The 15,472-nt window shown below is 54.7% G+C and overlaps 1 protein-coding gene across 1 annotated transcript in view; it reads left to right on the top strand.

Annotated features, from left to right (window-relative positions):
- The window catches only part of SLC22A3 (solute carrier family 22 member 3), a 65,519-nt gene that overhangs the window by 45,714 nt on the left and 4,333 nt on the right, over nt 1-15,472 (top strand). The window contains exons 6-10 of the mRNA XM_079780502.1: nt 4,910-5,007; nt 5,124-5,338; nt 10,256-10,364; nt 11,102-11,214; nt 12,709-12,808. Of these exons, the coding sequence (XP_079636628.1) occupies nt 4,910-5,007; nt 5,124-5,338; nt 10,256-10,364; nt 11,102-11,214; nt 12,709-12,808 (635 nt within the window). The remainder of the gene's footprint in view (nt 1-4,909; nt 5,008-5,123; nt 5,339-10,255; nt 10,365-11,101; nt 11,215-12,708; nt 12,809-15,472) is intronic.

Below are 15,472 nucleotides of genomic sequence, written 5' to 3'. Positions count from 1 at the left end.
ACCCTTCCGTCTTCAGGCCGACGCTCTATCCACAGAGCCACGCCGGCTAGGGCGGGCTACTTCTTTATCATCTGAGCTCTTACATGATCAATATTATATCTATTCTGGTGTTAAAGTATAAAGAGGTTTGTAAAAGTTCCCAAGGCACCATGGGTAATTTGGCGAGTTCTCTTTTATGGGTGACAGGCGGCACTATTGCCACCCAGAAGCTGGCCAGAGCACGGCGGTGCCCAGTGCCCGCTGCTGGGCCTGTGGGTGCGGGCTCCTGCCTGACTGAGGGGCCGACCAGGAGGAGGAGGTGGGGACACAGTGCACCCCAGTCCCGTGCGCTCCCGGCCCTGCCCCGTCTCCACCCCCCACGCTTGTATGGAAGTCCCTGGTAGTCTAACCCCAGGGAGCTCCTGCTCCTCCGAGCCAGTGGGCCCCAAATCCCAAGTGATATGTCATTTCCACACAATTCTCAGAGATTTGAAACTTCTAGGGAGCAGAGGCTGGGGGGGAAGTGGGGAACGGACTAAACTACTGGTGAGACCGAGAACAGACACGTTCCCCCTCAGCAGCCTTCACCTTTCCCTGTGAAACGTGGAACGGGTGGAAAACCCGCGGGTTGAGAACAACCCCAGGAAACGGCGGGCCGGCCATGCAGCCCCCTGCCCTGTCCTCTCCCTGCCCGGGCAGGCCCCGCGGATTCTTCCCTCTTAGCAGCTGGTAATCGCCAAAATGCTACTGCAGGGAGCGAGCGGAGGCTCATAGAGTTAAGAAGCAGACTCATAGATACAGAGAACAGACTGACAGCTGTCGAGGGGGGCGGGGAGGCTGGGTGAAAAAGGTGAAGGGATTAACCAAAAGAACCCCCAAACTCAAAGACACAGACAGCAAGGTGGCGATTACCAGAGGAAGGGGGGTGGGGCAGGTAGGAGAGCATGCAGAGAGGGTCAACGGTGACGGAGGAGACTGGACTTGGGGCTCAGGGGGTGAACGCACAGTCCGATATGCAGACGGTGTGTGATAGAATTGTGTACGGAACCTGCATAACCTTATTCACCAGTGCCACCCCAATAAATTCAATAGCATATTTTTAAGTAAAAAAGAGGAAATGTTCTGAGGGGAACAGCATGTCTCTGGCCTGACCTCAGTGGGTTGCCTTTTGTCACCAGAACCCTGCCCCCCTCAGGAGCACCCCGCTGTGACAGATCGCCGCTTATAGCGTCTTTCTCTTCCTTGGCGATTTTAATTAAAATGTCGACTTGGAGCGATGTTTCAGAAAGGCGCTGGGAGGACGTGTAAGCAGAGGGCATTCGTCGAGGGGAGATGAGTGAAGCGCTCGGTTAGCACGGGCACATCACTGCTGACATCAGACAAAAGTCCTGGCAGAATCAGGGCTGTTCGGAGACCGGCCGAGCAAGCAGGAGTCAGCTCAGTGAATCAGGAAGGGGAGCCAGCGTGTGCCGTGGAGCCGGAGCAAGGCCGTGTTGGACAGGGGCGTTACTAGGCAACCAGCCTCCAAACACACAAATACTGCCCAGAGCATCCCCCATCTTCCTTTGCTCCAAATTGAAGTGGGCAGGCACCACTCCGGTGGCATAAATGTGTGACACGATGCAATGCCGTGCTCGGGCCCACGGACAGCATACCGTACGGGTGCCTTTGTGTGGCATTCTAGAAAAGCCACGCTGTGATGGTAGAGGGCAGAGGAGGGGTCGCCGGGGCTGGGGGTGCGGGGAGAGGGTCGCCCGCCAAGAGCCAGGAGGAGACTTTTTAGGGTTCTGGAAATGGTCCATGTCACGAGGCTGGCGGGGGTTACACAACTCTACACGTTTGCCAAGCTCATTCAAGTGAACACTTAAAATTGCTGAATTCTATTGCATGTAAATTGCGTCTCGGTAAAGTGAATTTAAAAGGACATATGATAACTCGATGTAGCATTTCTACTTTTTGTGTGTCTGACGTAGACGAGGTGAAATTTGGCAACCCTTTGGCGATAGAAAAGAAGCGCAGTTCCTCTCAGAATATCGAGCTGCGGTGGCGAGGGGTTACCACTGCGGCCGCCGGCACTGGAGCTGCCAAGTCGTTCCTGGCCGGATGCCACGCGAGACACAGCTTCTGGCTTCCAAGGTCTTGGGACACCCAGAAAGTGGGTCGTGTTTCAGGGTGTGTGCGTCACTGCTGGGGAATCGAAGACCAGCTGGATGTGTTCTTCAGCTGGCCGGATTCTCGACTGCCTGGCAGGACTGTTAATCCTCGCGCTCACCGGACAGGCGAGCCTGGTTTTACGGTCTCGGTGACCTTCACGTTTATCGGCTCTTCACGTTCTCTTGGGGGAGGATGTACCTTAGGCATCCGACCTGTGCTTTCAGGGAAGAGCCGCGATCACGTGACTGCGTGCTTTTAAACCTTCCAAGTTTGACATGAAGACCCATCCCGAATATTTTTACAGAATGAATGAGAGTCCCGAAGCAATTATTTTATCCCATACAAAATTACTTTGCCTAAAATATTTGGTGGTTCAAGCATTGTTCTGAACTAAGTTCTCCAGGTAGTTCTGCTTTTGGCAACACGTGGCGGAAAACCAACGGAATCAGACTTGGACCATAAGCACCTTTCCTGGTCACGTATCCAGGACGCTCATGTTACGGGAGGGTGCTGCGCCGGCCAGACACGGTCTTAACCACCTCAAGCCATGGTTCCTCCTCTCCACTCTGCTGGCAGGCGGCTTCGTCGTTACCCTGGCTCTCTCCTGGGTGGGGCTGCTGAGAGGTAGCCGAGCCCCCAATCCTCACCGATCCCCTGAGCATCTTAGCAGGCACTGTGTTAGGTGAGGTGCAGGTTGACTTGCAGCGGGAACAGAGAACCAGAAACCATAGCGACAAAAGAGAGAAAGTGTGAACGTGCGCACCCAGAGCGAGCAGCCCAGCTCTGGAGGGCAGTCGTGTTCGGTGAGACCTTCCGGGGCCCCGGGCCCATTGTCTTGTTCCCCCATCACCGGTGATAGGGCTCATGGCTGAAGCAGGCCCACCAGCATCCTCTTCTTCTGTCCGTGAGGAAGGGGGAGGCGGAGAGGGAGGGGCAAGCCCTTTCCTTTGGAAAGCACGGGACCCAGAACTTGTGCCCGTGGCTCCCACCTCAGTGCTGAGGTCCTCGTCACCGGGCCACCGCTAGTGAAAGAGAGGCTAGCAGCCGGGCAGCCGTGCGCCCGGCTAACATCCAGGGGCTTCTGTTTTCAAAAGGGAGAAGGGAAGAGTGGATGGTACAGTCAACTGGCAGTCTTTCCCCACAGGGTCATGGAAGCTATTACTGTTTCACTGACTCTAAGACTGTTGATTTTAAGACATGTCATCATCATATAAATAAGAGAAAAACGTGCTATTAAACTATGACACATTGCTTTCTTCTCAGCTCAGTTGTAGGCCATGTCCCAATTAAAGAGATGTTAACATGTGACAAGTGTGTGTCTTGGTAGAGAAGAAACGCCATATTTGGAAAGACTTAGGAAAGCAAAGCGATCTGAAGGCGTTTGCGGTCTTTTGTGTATGTGTTTGCCTTTCCCTGGAGCGAGCATAGGCAGGAGGTATTAACCTTTGGTTGACCGTCCGTTGAGTATGATATTTAGAACAGGCCACTTCCCTCTCGGTGTGAATTGACTCAAATTCCCGTGACTGCTGGTAGAGGGACTTTGGGCTCAAAGACTTGGGGGAATTTGCCCCGATTTCCACTCAGTCTGGGCCAGATCTGGAGTTGAGTTGGACAGACAGCAGGGTCCAGACATGGCCGGGCACTCGTCCTGTTGTTTCAACGTTCAGCCATCGCCCGGACATTGGCTGAACACCAGGCGCTGGGCTCACGGAGGGAGGGAGGTGGGCCTGCAGAGCACGTGTGGCAGGTACAAGGTCAGGTCTGGCGAGTCGGGCACAGGCTGGAGTCGTTGGTCCTACCTGAAGCTGGGAAAGGCCTCCCCGTGGGGGGACATGGGGACCGGGAGGGCTAAGGGCGCTCAGAGCAGAGGTTGCAGAATCTGCGAGCTCGTGGAAATGCGAAACCGGTCCCTCAGGGGGTTGGGTTCTGGCTCCTTCGGAAGCAGCTGTGGTTCTGGAGGGGTTGCTGTTGAGCTTTGTTTTAGCACGCCTTACGCATGGGGGGGCAAACAGCCATCTTGGTTTCATTGCATCAAAGAAAAGACCAACTTCTTGGGTGGCCAAAGAAGGGATGAGCTGAATTTTTCTGAATCAGAAAGATGCTAGACAGACAGAAACAAAGTGGTGCCATGCTCGCCCTTACACTTCACGTTACTCTAGCTTATTTGTCAACGTAAAGTTCTAGGCTTTAATAGATGAAGAAACACTTGTTTGGTTCCCACCTGCTTTGACCACTTTTATGCTCATTTTATTCAATTTAATGTTAATGAACATACCACTGTATTTGACTTACGAACACCCCTTTCGTCTCCCGTTTGCTCAAAGCATCTTAGCACACAGCACTGCTGGTGTCAGCTAAGACTGGATTCTCAGCGTAGCAACCACACCTCTGTGAGTTTCCCTAGAGCTGTGGTCGGCAAACTGTGGCTCACGAGCCACATGCGGCTCTTTGGCCCCTTGAGTGTGGCTCTTCCACAAAATACCACGGCCTGGGCGAGTCTACTTTGAAGAAGTGGCGTTAGAAGAAGTTTAAGTTTAAAAATTTGACTCTCAAAAGAAATGTCAATCGTTGTACTGTGGATATTTGGCTCTGTTGACCCATGAGTTTGCTGACCACTGCCCTAGAGGACCTCGGGTTTTAAGATGTAATAGTGCAAGGCCCAGGTCAGCCCGGGCAGCTCATCGGGTCGGGAGCTTTGACCCTGGTCAATGACAGATCTGTGATGTGCAGGTGTACTTGCTGTCTACTGCCACTGAACTCTGCTTCTCTTGTGTAGATCACTGTCACAGATGAGGAAGTTAGTAACCCATCCTTTTTAGATCTGGTGAGAACTCCCCAAATGAGGAGGTGCACCCTTATTCTTATGTTTGCTTGGTAAGTTTGACTTGTGATGGATTCAAACGCCTGTGTCAAATTTACACGCACCCCTCCTTCCGCCGGGCGGGAGCCGCCCTCACTCGCTCTCTCCCCGCCTTCCGATGTCGCCGCAGGTTCACCAGCGCGGTGGTGTACCAGGGGCTGGTCATGCGCCTGGGCATCGTGGGCGGCAACCTCTACATGGACTTCTTCATCTCCGGGGTGGTGGAGCTGCCGGCCGCCCTCCTCATCCTCCTGACCATCGAGCGTTTCGGACGCCGTCTCCCCTTCGCAGCAAGCAACGTCCTGGCCGGAGTGGCGTGCCTGGTCACGGCGTTCTTACCGGAAGGTCAGTGTCTCCCAAGTCCCTCTGGCGGCCAAGAACGTGAAAACCATCGCAAATCAGAAATAATCCCAAAGGGAGACGCTCTTGTCCACCGCATCGGCATCTTGGTACGGGGTGCACTTCCGTGACGTCACTGACTTTCTGCTTAGTCACTTTTTTTTTCTTTTGGTTAATCCTCACCCGAGGATATTTTTCCCATTGATTTTTAGAGAGAGTAGAAGGGGGGGCAGGCATTGATCCACACACACCCCGACCAGAGCCAGGGATTGAACCTGCAGCCCAGGCACAGGCCCTTGACTGGGAATCAAACCTATGACCCTTCGGTGTGAAGGCCGATGCTCTAACCACTGAGCACACCGGCCAGGGCTGTCATTTACCTTCGATTACCTTTGATAAGCCTGTGTCTGGTCCTGTGGGCTCTGGGGGAGGAGGGAGAGGAGGGGTGGCCTCCTGTAGCCGCAGCAGTTTGGACAGCGACATGCGGGGGAGACTAAGAGCATGGATGAAGGGGGTGGCAGTCGGGCTGGAGGGGAGAGCGTGACCGCAGGGACAGTTCAGGGCTAAACCTTCCGGGAACTGATGACGGGTGAAGAGGTTGCAGGTGTCTCCAAGTGCCCAGGTGACCCTGCCCAGGTGACCTCTGCCCTGGAGCCCCACAGGCGCTGGACAGAGGAGCGTCACTCTCTGGGGAGTGTCCGAGTGCGAGCAAGCCTGACACGTCTGTGTTTGGGGGTGTGGGGGCGGGTGGCAGAGCTGGACTCCCGGGCGACCTTTGTGTCCCCGGGGGACCGGGAGAGACTGGACAATGCGGTGGGAGTCAAAGCAGTCCAGACCTCTACGGAGGGGGTTAGTGATCGCATGGGGGTGCGTGAGTCCCCACGCACCAGACAGACACCCTGTGAGCACAGTTACAGAGCCGCCCGCGTCAGAGCAGAAGGACGAGGAGAGGGAACGTCCTGCGTCACTGGACTGGCTGGCGACCACAGGAGTGCCCGGCACATTCCCCGTCCTCCCGAGCGGATGCGTTCCCGGGGTGCGGTAACTCCCAGAGCCCAGAAATGACTCTCCCGTCCTGGAGCCTGGATGGGGGGGCGGCGGGCCAGGCTCCCTAGGCTCCAGGGGAGGGGCCCCCCTCCTCCCCAGCTCCGGTGTTGCCTGTGGGTCGGGTCGTTCTGCCGGAGGTTCCGGGGGAGCCTGGTCCCCGCCTCTCTCCCGGCTCAGGCGCTGGCCAGCGTAGCCTGACACGGGTCCCGTCTCTGCCTCCATCTGCACACGACCTTCTCTCGGCGTCTCTGTCTTCACTGTTACATCTGCAAAGACCCTGTTTCCAAACAAGGTCCCATTCTGAGGTTTGGGGCAGGCATGAATTTTGGGGGACACTCTTCACCCCACTACACCAGGTTGGGCCTCTTTCTAAGAGGTGGGCGTCTTGATGAGCTGTCGGCCAATACGTGGCTGTTTAGTATCCATTGTCGCCGCTAAATGAGAACCGGGAACCAGAGAGACGTCGTTCCTGCCCTGGGGGGGGGGGGCAGCAAGTGCAGGTGACCTGGGAGGGGGACGAATCGGGAGTGTCGTTGGAGTTTGGCCCAGCAGCGTTTTGGGTTTCATTTGAAAATGGAGTTCCCTAAGACGAGTCTGCCATTCCCATCGCCGCGGAATCGGGATTAAGTGTTGGCTGCGCGTGAAGTTAGGGGAGGAGGATGGATGCAGAGTGGCCCCTCCGCCGTGATGCCCACTTTGCCCGGGAACAGCTCCCCGCCCGGGGCTGCCTGGGATGGTTTCCGTGTGGCAGGACCCAGAGAGCAGAGGCCGAGTCCAGACCAGGCCCCCGGAACATGGGGGTGGGCGCGGCCGCTGTGTAGAGTGCACTTTCCTCGACGGGAAAATGTGCGGCAAAGATCGTCCTGTTTGTCCAGTCTGATCGGTGTTAGTGTGGAGATACCACTTCCCATTTTAAGCTTTAGAGTTGCTCTTAGCAACGTCGAAAACTAGCCGCTGGTATTTTAGACAGGAGATGTCCATGTTCCGCAGATTCGCTGTTTCCGAGTCACGTGCTGGTCAGGATGGACAAGAATAAGTCCCAGGTCCCTAACGCTCCACGTGAGCACCAGGCACTCGCGTTCTCCCCGGAGAGGACAGCCCCTCTGTCCACGAACAGAGCTATTGGACTCGGTGACGGGCTCTCCATCCCCTTAGCAGGACTGTCCCTCGGTCACTCGCGAGTCACCAGCAGGAAGGCAGCCCCGGGAGATGCCGGCCAGCCTAGAGGAATCGGCGCTCAGAGGACCCACAGAAAACAGCTCAGCCGGCTTCCCCGCCCCTGCGCACACCTGTCAGGGTCTGCAGCGTGGAATTGTGGGAAAGAACTAGTCTTTCTGGCTCTCCCCATCCTCCTCCGAGACTCACTGCCCTAGACCCAGATTTCTGAGAAATAAAGAGCTTTCTCTGTCCGCCCTCATCTCTTTACTGTGAGTTTGTCCAGGACGGCCGCAAACCCAGCACGTGAAGTCTGTCTTTTACTTTTGTTTCTCTTTACGTGAAGAGTAGGCTCATATATCTTAATTCACATATGAGGAATTTTCACTACACTTTATTTAAAAACTCAGAACAGATGGTACATTCAGAGGAGATGCAAAATTGTGTTTATTTAAAATCCTGCTGCTTTTTTTTTTTTGGTTCAAAAATTGATTATTCCCAGTAATCTCCAGAAGTTTGACCAAATAAATCCACATCCAGAGGGACCCCCTCTGGGTTCCCCTGACTCTCTGGAAGGTAGCTTCCGCGTCCATGTGAATTTTTAAATTGTCTTGTGGTTTTTTGGTCATTGTTATCAAAAGATGTCTGTTGCCACTTCCCCATGAGCTTAGCACATTGCTGGGGTGGTCAGGAGAGTTTGTATGATGTTCACACACCAGTTATACTTCCTAGTACCGTGGTCGGCAAACCGCGGCTTGCGAGCCACCTTCGGCTCTTTGGCCCCTTGAGTGTGGCTCTTCCACAAAATACCACGACCTGGGCGAGTCTATTTTGAAGAAGTGGCGTTAGAAGGAGTTTAAGTTTAAAAAATTCGGCTCTCAAAAGAAATGTCAATCGTTGTACTGTTGATGTTTGGCTCTGTTGACTCATGAGTTTGCCGACCACTAGCCTAGCACATTGTTTTCATTTTGTTCTTTAGTTGACAAGCAGCCCAGTGCCTTTGGGACTTCTGTAACGCGTTTCAACATCTCCGTCCCTGGGGAGGGGCCGCTAAATGCCGGCGTCTGCTCTTGGAGTGAATGAGTTGAGGGTCTTTCAGATTAAGGTCAACCATGTCTCCTCAAGGGCATCAACTTTACAGCGTTTTCTGAATGATTTTCTGAACTGACTGGATGTTTTTCATGGTGTGTGTGTGTGTGTGTGTGTGTGTGTGCACAGGCGGGCGCTTTTATTCGATGTTGTCTGATTCTTCCCAGCGAACTGTCCTAGCCTCCGTTGTAAACCCAGTTTGCATCGAAGTTGTCAATGGGACTCATTTATAGCGCCATCGTGATTCAGTAGGAAACGCCTAGAGTTTAAGAGCCTAGCTCGGATAATCAGGTTCTTTCCAGGTCCGCGGGCACATTCTTCTTCGCAGCCCGAGAGCAGTGGGTGGCTGCCCGGCCGGGCGGGGCCCAGGGAGTCTGGGCAGCGGCTCCCGCATTCCGTTCCCGGGACCTGGCAGCGCCCCACCTGCTCAGCGAGGGAAGGGGCGGAATGCGCTTCCCAGGCGCCTGGCTCCCATGAAAAGCCCGAGCCTGGTAAAGCGCATGTCCCAGCGCTCTGTGCCGGGCAGAGCGGCCAGCACGCAGCACGACGCCGACGGCCTCAGTGCGAGAGCTCCGGGTGACTGCCCCCCCCCCCCCCCCCGGGAGAAGTGCCCAGTGCACCCGGCCGCCGGCCAGGGCGCCATCTAAACCCAGTGAACCGGGCCGCCCAGCCATGGCCTGGGTTCCTGGCCATCCTTTCCTCTGCGTGCCCTCTAGACAACTGCTTTATTTAGTGGGTTTAGCTTTTTAAAAAAACATGTTTTTTATTGATTCCAGAAAAGAAGGGAGAGGGAGAGAGAGAAGCATCAATGATGAGAGGGAACCATTGATTGGCTGCCTCCTGCACGCCCCCTACTGCAGATCGAGCCCGCAACCCGGGCCTGTGCCCTTGACCGTAAGCGAACCTAGGACCCTTCAGTCCACAGGCTGATGCCCTATCCACTGAGCCAAACTGGCTAGGGCTGGTTTAGCGTTTTTTTATTTGTTGACTGCTCTTCACTAGTAGAGGACACGCGTTTCTCACCAGCTTCCTCGTAGACCAGAGGAGCCCTAGAATCGTGCGCTGTATTTGTCAGTGACGAACCAACTAGTACTTGAGAGCCTGGCTCTTCCGGGTCATTTCCCGGGGAAAGCAGCGAGACTGGGGATGGGGAAGCCAACGGTGACAAACCCAGGGACAAGGCCGGCGCGGCGCCCATGCCCCTTTCCCAGGACCCAGCCCTCGAGGCCCTGCTGGGCTCCCGGAACCAAGGGCACCCTGGTGCGGGTCGCCGGTCTGCTGTCATCACTAAGGGGTCCGAGCAGAAAAGGGCGCACGTGGGGGCTGCCTCCGGACCAAGGCCGTGTGCGGGGTCCTCTCGGGCAGACGCTGCTCGGAGCCTCGTTTTCAGCGTTGTGGCTGCCCAGCAAGTGGTTCTCCAATCGTGTTCACAGGAAGGCAGGCGGGGGGCAGCCAGCACCCTGGGTGTGGGATGGCTGTGGACATTCGGCTCCGGTCCTAGAAGGTATCGGTCATTGTGCTGAGAATTAGCAAGGGCTCCGGGCTGCGAGGACAGGAAGCGAACGCCGTCCATTGTGTCATGAGCCTGCCCGAGAGCACGGCCCTCACCCTGCCTCCCGCCCTTGTCTGCAGGAACACCCTGGCTGAGGACCACGGTGGCCACGCTGGGGAGGCTGGGCATCACCATGGCCTTCGAGATGGTCTGCTTGGTCAACTCGGAGCTGTACCCAACGACGTTACGGTAACCCCGACGCGTGTCACGGTTTCTCCCGAGTCGCTCTGCGGCCGAGGGTTCGGAAGTGACTTCTAAGCCATGGCGTAGTTTCCTTAGCGCGCTGCTCCATGAACTTGGCCCCCCTCAGCCACCAGGATGGCCTGCTCCGAGCTGTGGCTGCTTCCTGCAGTGCTGGCGCCCACGCTTTGTGGCTGAAGTGTTTCTCACCCCGTATCTTCGCTCACCGCCGTGGCTGCGTGCGAAGGCGCCAGACTGGGGTCAGAGGAACCTGGTCGCACACTGGCTTCGCTGGGGGTTGATCTGCCTTGACCAGCCTCACTGTTTAAGGCCACCACCTCCATTCTGACCCCTCCCACGTCTTGTATGGGGAGCAGCCAGCGGCTGCGGGAGGAAAAGCCGTGGTGTGCCGCTCCTGCCCTGGGGGGTGGGGGGTGCCTGGCACAGCTCGCTGTCCAGTGGGTGGCGGGCGGTGGGCGGGCTGCTGGCGGAGGATTCGACCCCCCAGCCCCGAAGGCTCCCCCTCCCCCACCCCCAGCCCCGCACGCCGCGCTCACCCAGCTGCGGGGGGTGGGGGGGTCACATGGAAAGGGTTTGCCTGGAGCATAGAGAGCCGTCGTTTTCAAAGTTCAAAGCACAGAAATGCAAGCCACCGTTGCAGCGTCTTAGCTAGTATCTGTCTGACTATTTTGTGCCTCCTGAATTTAGTTCAACATTTTTCTCTTGAAACCGTTTTTTATCTGCAGGAACTTCGGCGTGTCGCTCTGCTCCGGGCTGTGCGACTTCGGGGGCATCATCGCGCCCTTCCTGCTCTTCCGCCTGGCGGCCATCTGGCTGGAGCTGCCGCTCATCATCTTCGGTGAGACGCCGCGCGCCCGTCTGCGCCGGCGGGCGGTCTGTCGTGACGTGCACTTGACCTTTTTATGACGACTGACCGTTGGGGTTTTAAGGAGCCCATCTGGAACTCTTTCTTTGTTTAGGTTCTGAGTTAAAATCAAATACAATAGAGCTCTTTTATGGTATTGGGAATAATTAAAGACCAATCCTTTTCCTGAGACCGAATTGGACCTACGGTCTGTCTCAAAGAAGCCTAAAAACCAGTTCCGTTGTTAAATGTTCTGTATCTGTCAATGTCGTGTCTTCATTTGCTCGGATGCTAAGCATGCGACGCCGAAGGAGCAGAGGACCCAGGTCCCGCACGCATCTAACATCACCTCTTTGATGGCCCCCAAGATCACAGCCTCCTTCCTGCCCCAATCTTTGTAGAATCCTGCGGGGCAGAATCACAGACTGGGGGGGACCTGGGAGTAAGTCACCCCAGGGCTTCTCCAGTGCTGTTCCGCCTCTTCTCTGGACCTTACCTCCTCCTCCCTCCTCAGCGAGAGAGGACCCTCACCCAACTTCCCCGCCTCCCCTTCCTTTGCTCAGCAGTTTCCATTGCCCTGACCATGCTGGGTCCCTGCGGACACGTGCTGAGTAGAGAAACCCCAGCAGTGCCAGGGACAGTGACGTCAGCTTCTACCCATTGGGTGCCAGTGAAGTCAGTAGAAGCAGTTGCAAATATTTCCTGGGATCTGACCCTCAAGCTCAGCGTCGAGGCTGTAGCCAGCACGAAAGAGCAAAGAGGGTGCCGTGGTTCAACCGAGACGAGCGGTCTCGGAGCCCAGCATTCGGGCAGTGGCCGGGCCTGCAGTGCGCGCTGGGGGAGCCGGGCACTGCCTTCGCAGGGAGAGCCAGCTGTCCAGCACAGCCAGGATTGATAATTGAAGTGCCCACAATATGCAAAAGACGGGCAACGAATACCCCTCATCGGCTCCTAACTCATTTGCATTTCCTCTAGTGTCTGTGTTCCTGAGGCTTTTCATGTCTTTGTATGTTTATGGTAGAAATCCTAGAGCCGTGTGCTACTGCACGTCGCACCCCAGGGCCTCAGTCAGCGATGTGGCATCAGGAAGTGTGCACTGTCCCGGGGGAGTATTTACACCGCGGACATGGGCAGACGCCATAAATCAGGGCTTGCTTTGCTGGGGAGCCGGTTGGCAGACATTCGCCAGCTCCTGCAAGGATAGATGTGTAGAAAATAGGAGAGGGTGGTGCTCAATAAGTAATTGTCCGTGGGTGAGTGAACCAACGCCCACCAAGAGTACAGGGGCGCTGGGGCTGCACGGGGGGGGGGGGGGGGGGGGCGGGGGGTAAAGAAAGCGTGGCAGAGGAGAGCTGCAGAGCTGGTGAGGGTCACCGGGGGCCGCAGCCGGGGCCAGTGGAGGCGGTGAGCACGCTGCTTCCCGGGGGGCCGAGCTGAGGGGCGCGGGGCGGCGTGCGGCCCGGTGGTGATGCCTTCCCCTGCCCGCAGGTGTCCTGGCCACAGTGTGCGGCGGCCTCGTGATGCTTCTGCCTGAAACCAAGGGCATCGCCTTGCCCGAGACGGTGGACGACGTGGAGAAGCTGGGCAGGTACGTATGCCATTCAGCGCGTCCTCGACCCCGGTAAGGCGGCCTTTCCGACCCCCGGGAACGGATGTGCTGAGGCAGCTGGACACCCGTGGGGGAAATAACACAATCCCTGTCTCACAGCCTCCGCAAAAGCGAAAAGCAGTTGTCAACGGTACGTGTAAAACAACAACAACAAACAACCCAAGCTTTGGGGGAATATGTGTTCTTTCTAAAAGGTGGCTATGAAGAGGGAATTTCCAAGGAAGGTGTTAAAATTCAGAAGCAATCTAAAGGAGAGGGAGTGATGACTTGACAAAGTAGAAATAACATAACTGTGCAACAATAGACAAATGACTATAAAAATAATATATTCCTAGTATGTTCATATATATTCATATATTCATAGAGATTAAAAGAATTAAGGTAGATCTACATGGAATGGCTTGGGAAGATTTTCAAGACTGATTACCAAGTGAAAAGTCACCAAGCGATATGGTATAGTGTTTATTAAAGATAAAACCAATAGAAATTTCTATCTGTAGGGTGGTGGGAAGATAGATAGATAGATCATTGATAGGTAGATAGGTGATAGATAGATGATTGATAGATAATAGATAGACATATAAATGATTGATGATAGAGATAGGTGGACAGATAGAAGTAGGGGTACTAGATATATCAGGGGAAACACTAGAAATATCAGTATATGGTTATCTAACCACTATGCTGTACATCTAAAACTAATACAAAATAACATTGAATATAAAGTGTAGTTGACAAATAAAAATAAAAAATTTTAAAAATAAATAAGGGAATGAGAGAGAACAGTTTAGTTTTGGAGAAGGGCGTCTAAATGGTGTACAGGGAGAGTTATTATCTACCCAATCTATCAATGTGAAATGTATTTGTGTTAGACTAACAAAAATTCACATTACACAGTTCTAACGTTCTCTGTTTGAAATCTTTCAGAATAGAAAGGAAGGGAGGCTATGACTATGCCAGTGTGTAGGAAAATATCTAAATAATATTATATCCCCTGTGGAGCTAGAGACGGCTGGGAGAGGGATACAGGAGGGAAGACATTCCTCCTATACTCTATAGACTTCCGTATTGTTGGGTTTTTTAAAAAATTATAACGCGTTGTCTCGTATTATTTGTGTAATTTTAAAAGTAACTTAACAGCCAATTTTAAAAATAAAAATCACTCTTCTTTTAAAGAATGACCTGGAAATTAGGGGTTTGGATCTCTAAATTTTAAACAACTATATCAAAAATATTTATCAAAACAATGAAATGTTAGTCACCTCATGGCAGTTTTTTTCACTTGTACGCTGGGAAGAGAGTAGGTGCCCATTTTTAGGTGCCGATGCGATTGATGGCTTCACATGGGTCATTTTATTTAAAACCCAACGATTCAGGCCAAACCATCCTCACTTTCCTGTGGACGAGGAAGTCGATGCTCAGAGAGGGTTCTGTGGGCGGGGCCTGGGGTCGGTGCTCTCCGCGGCCCAGGGGCGCTCGGCTGTTTTGTGCAGGTTTATTATTTCATGCTGTATTCTACTTCATTATGAAGTTTTAAATAGCGAGGATCCCCATGGTAGAACTGGAAATGTACCCCTTCACACTCTCTTTTAATGAGGTACTGCCCCTCCCCTGAGGTAGGCACCCACTGCTACGTGTCTCGTGAGTACTTGACCAGACCCGGAAAACGTACGCGGGGATTTCATTGTCCTGTTCCTTCTTCTTCTTTTTAAATATATTTTATTGATTTCGGAGAGGAAGGGAGAGGGAGAGAGAGACAGAAACATCAATGATGAGAGAGAATCATTGGCCAGCTGCCTCCTGCTCACCTCCTACCGGGGATCAAGCCCGCAACCCGGGCCTGTGCCCTGACCAGGAATCTAACTGTGACCTCCTGGTTCATAGCTCAACCACCGAGCCCCGCCGGCCCGGCTTCCGTCCTGTTTCTTGGTGCGGTTTTCAAAACTCAGGTTGCCCGACCATCCCAGAGCTTCCTAAGGAAGGCTTTCCCGAACCCGCGGCCCAGCCCTGTCCGCGGGGCTGACTGCCGGCAGGCCTGGCCGAGCAGAGGGTGGGGGCGCTTGTCCCCGGAAGCAGCCAGAGTCTTAGCTTGTTGGGAGTGACGGGCACTGGCTTAGTCCTCACCCACCGCGCTGCTTCCATTCCACCTGGGGCGATGCTACAGGGTGGAGTTTGGGGGAGGCGGCAGAGCCCCTCAGCCCTAGCATGTCGTCAACTAGCATTAGGAAGAGAAACCTAAAAGGTGTGAAAACCGTGGGAAGCCCTCCGGAGCGTCACGCACGCACGGGAAGGTCTTGCCTCAACAGGAAGTAGAACACGGTTTTGCCAGTTCTGTCATCACGGACCATTTCTTGGTTCCCACCGGGGTACGGGGCCAGGTCAGGGTTGGGGTGCCGAGTCCCGTCCCCCATCACAGCAGTGCTAGCGGATCGGGAGGAAGGAGGGTGTTCCGGGAGCTTCAATGACGCAGGGGACGCGGTGGGGGACTGTCTTACTCAGACGTGAGGGGGAGCTCCCGTGGGCGGGTGTGCCTGAAGGGCTGTTGGGCTGGGGTACCCAGGAGAGCACCCCAGCCGGATCCAGGGTCAGAGGCAGGGGTTAGTGCTGGCTGCCGGCGGCATGGGGCTGCATGGGGGGCTTCTG

This window comes from Cnephaeus nilssonii (assembly GCF_951640355.1).
Source record: "Cnephaeus nilssonii genome assembly, chromosome: 9".
Taxonomy (NCBI): Eukaryota; Metazoa; Chordata; class Mammalia; order Chiroptera; family Vespertilionidae; genus Cnephaeus; species Cnephaeus nilssonii.
This window is presented reverse-complemented; position numbering and strand designations above follow the sequence as displayed.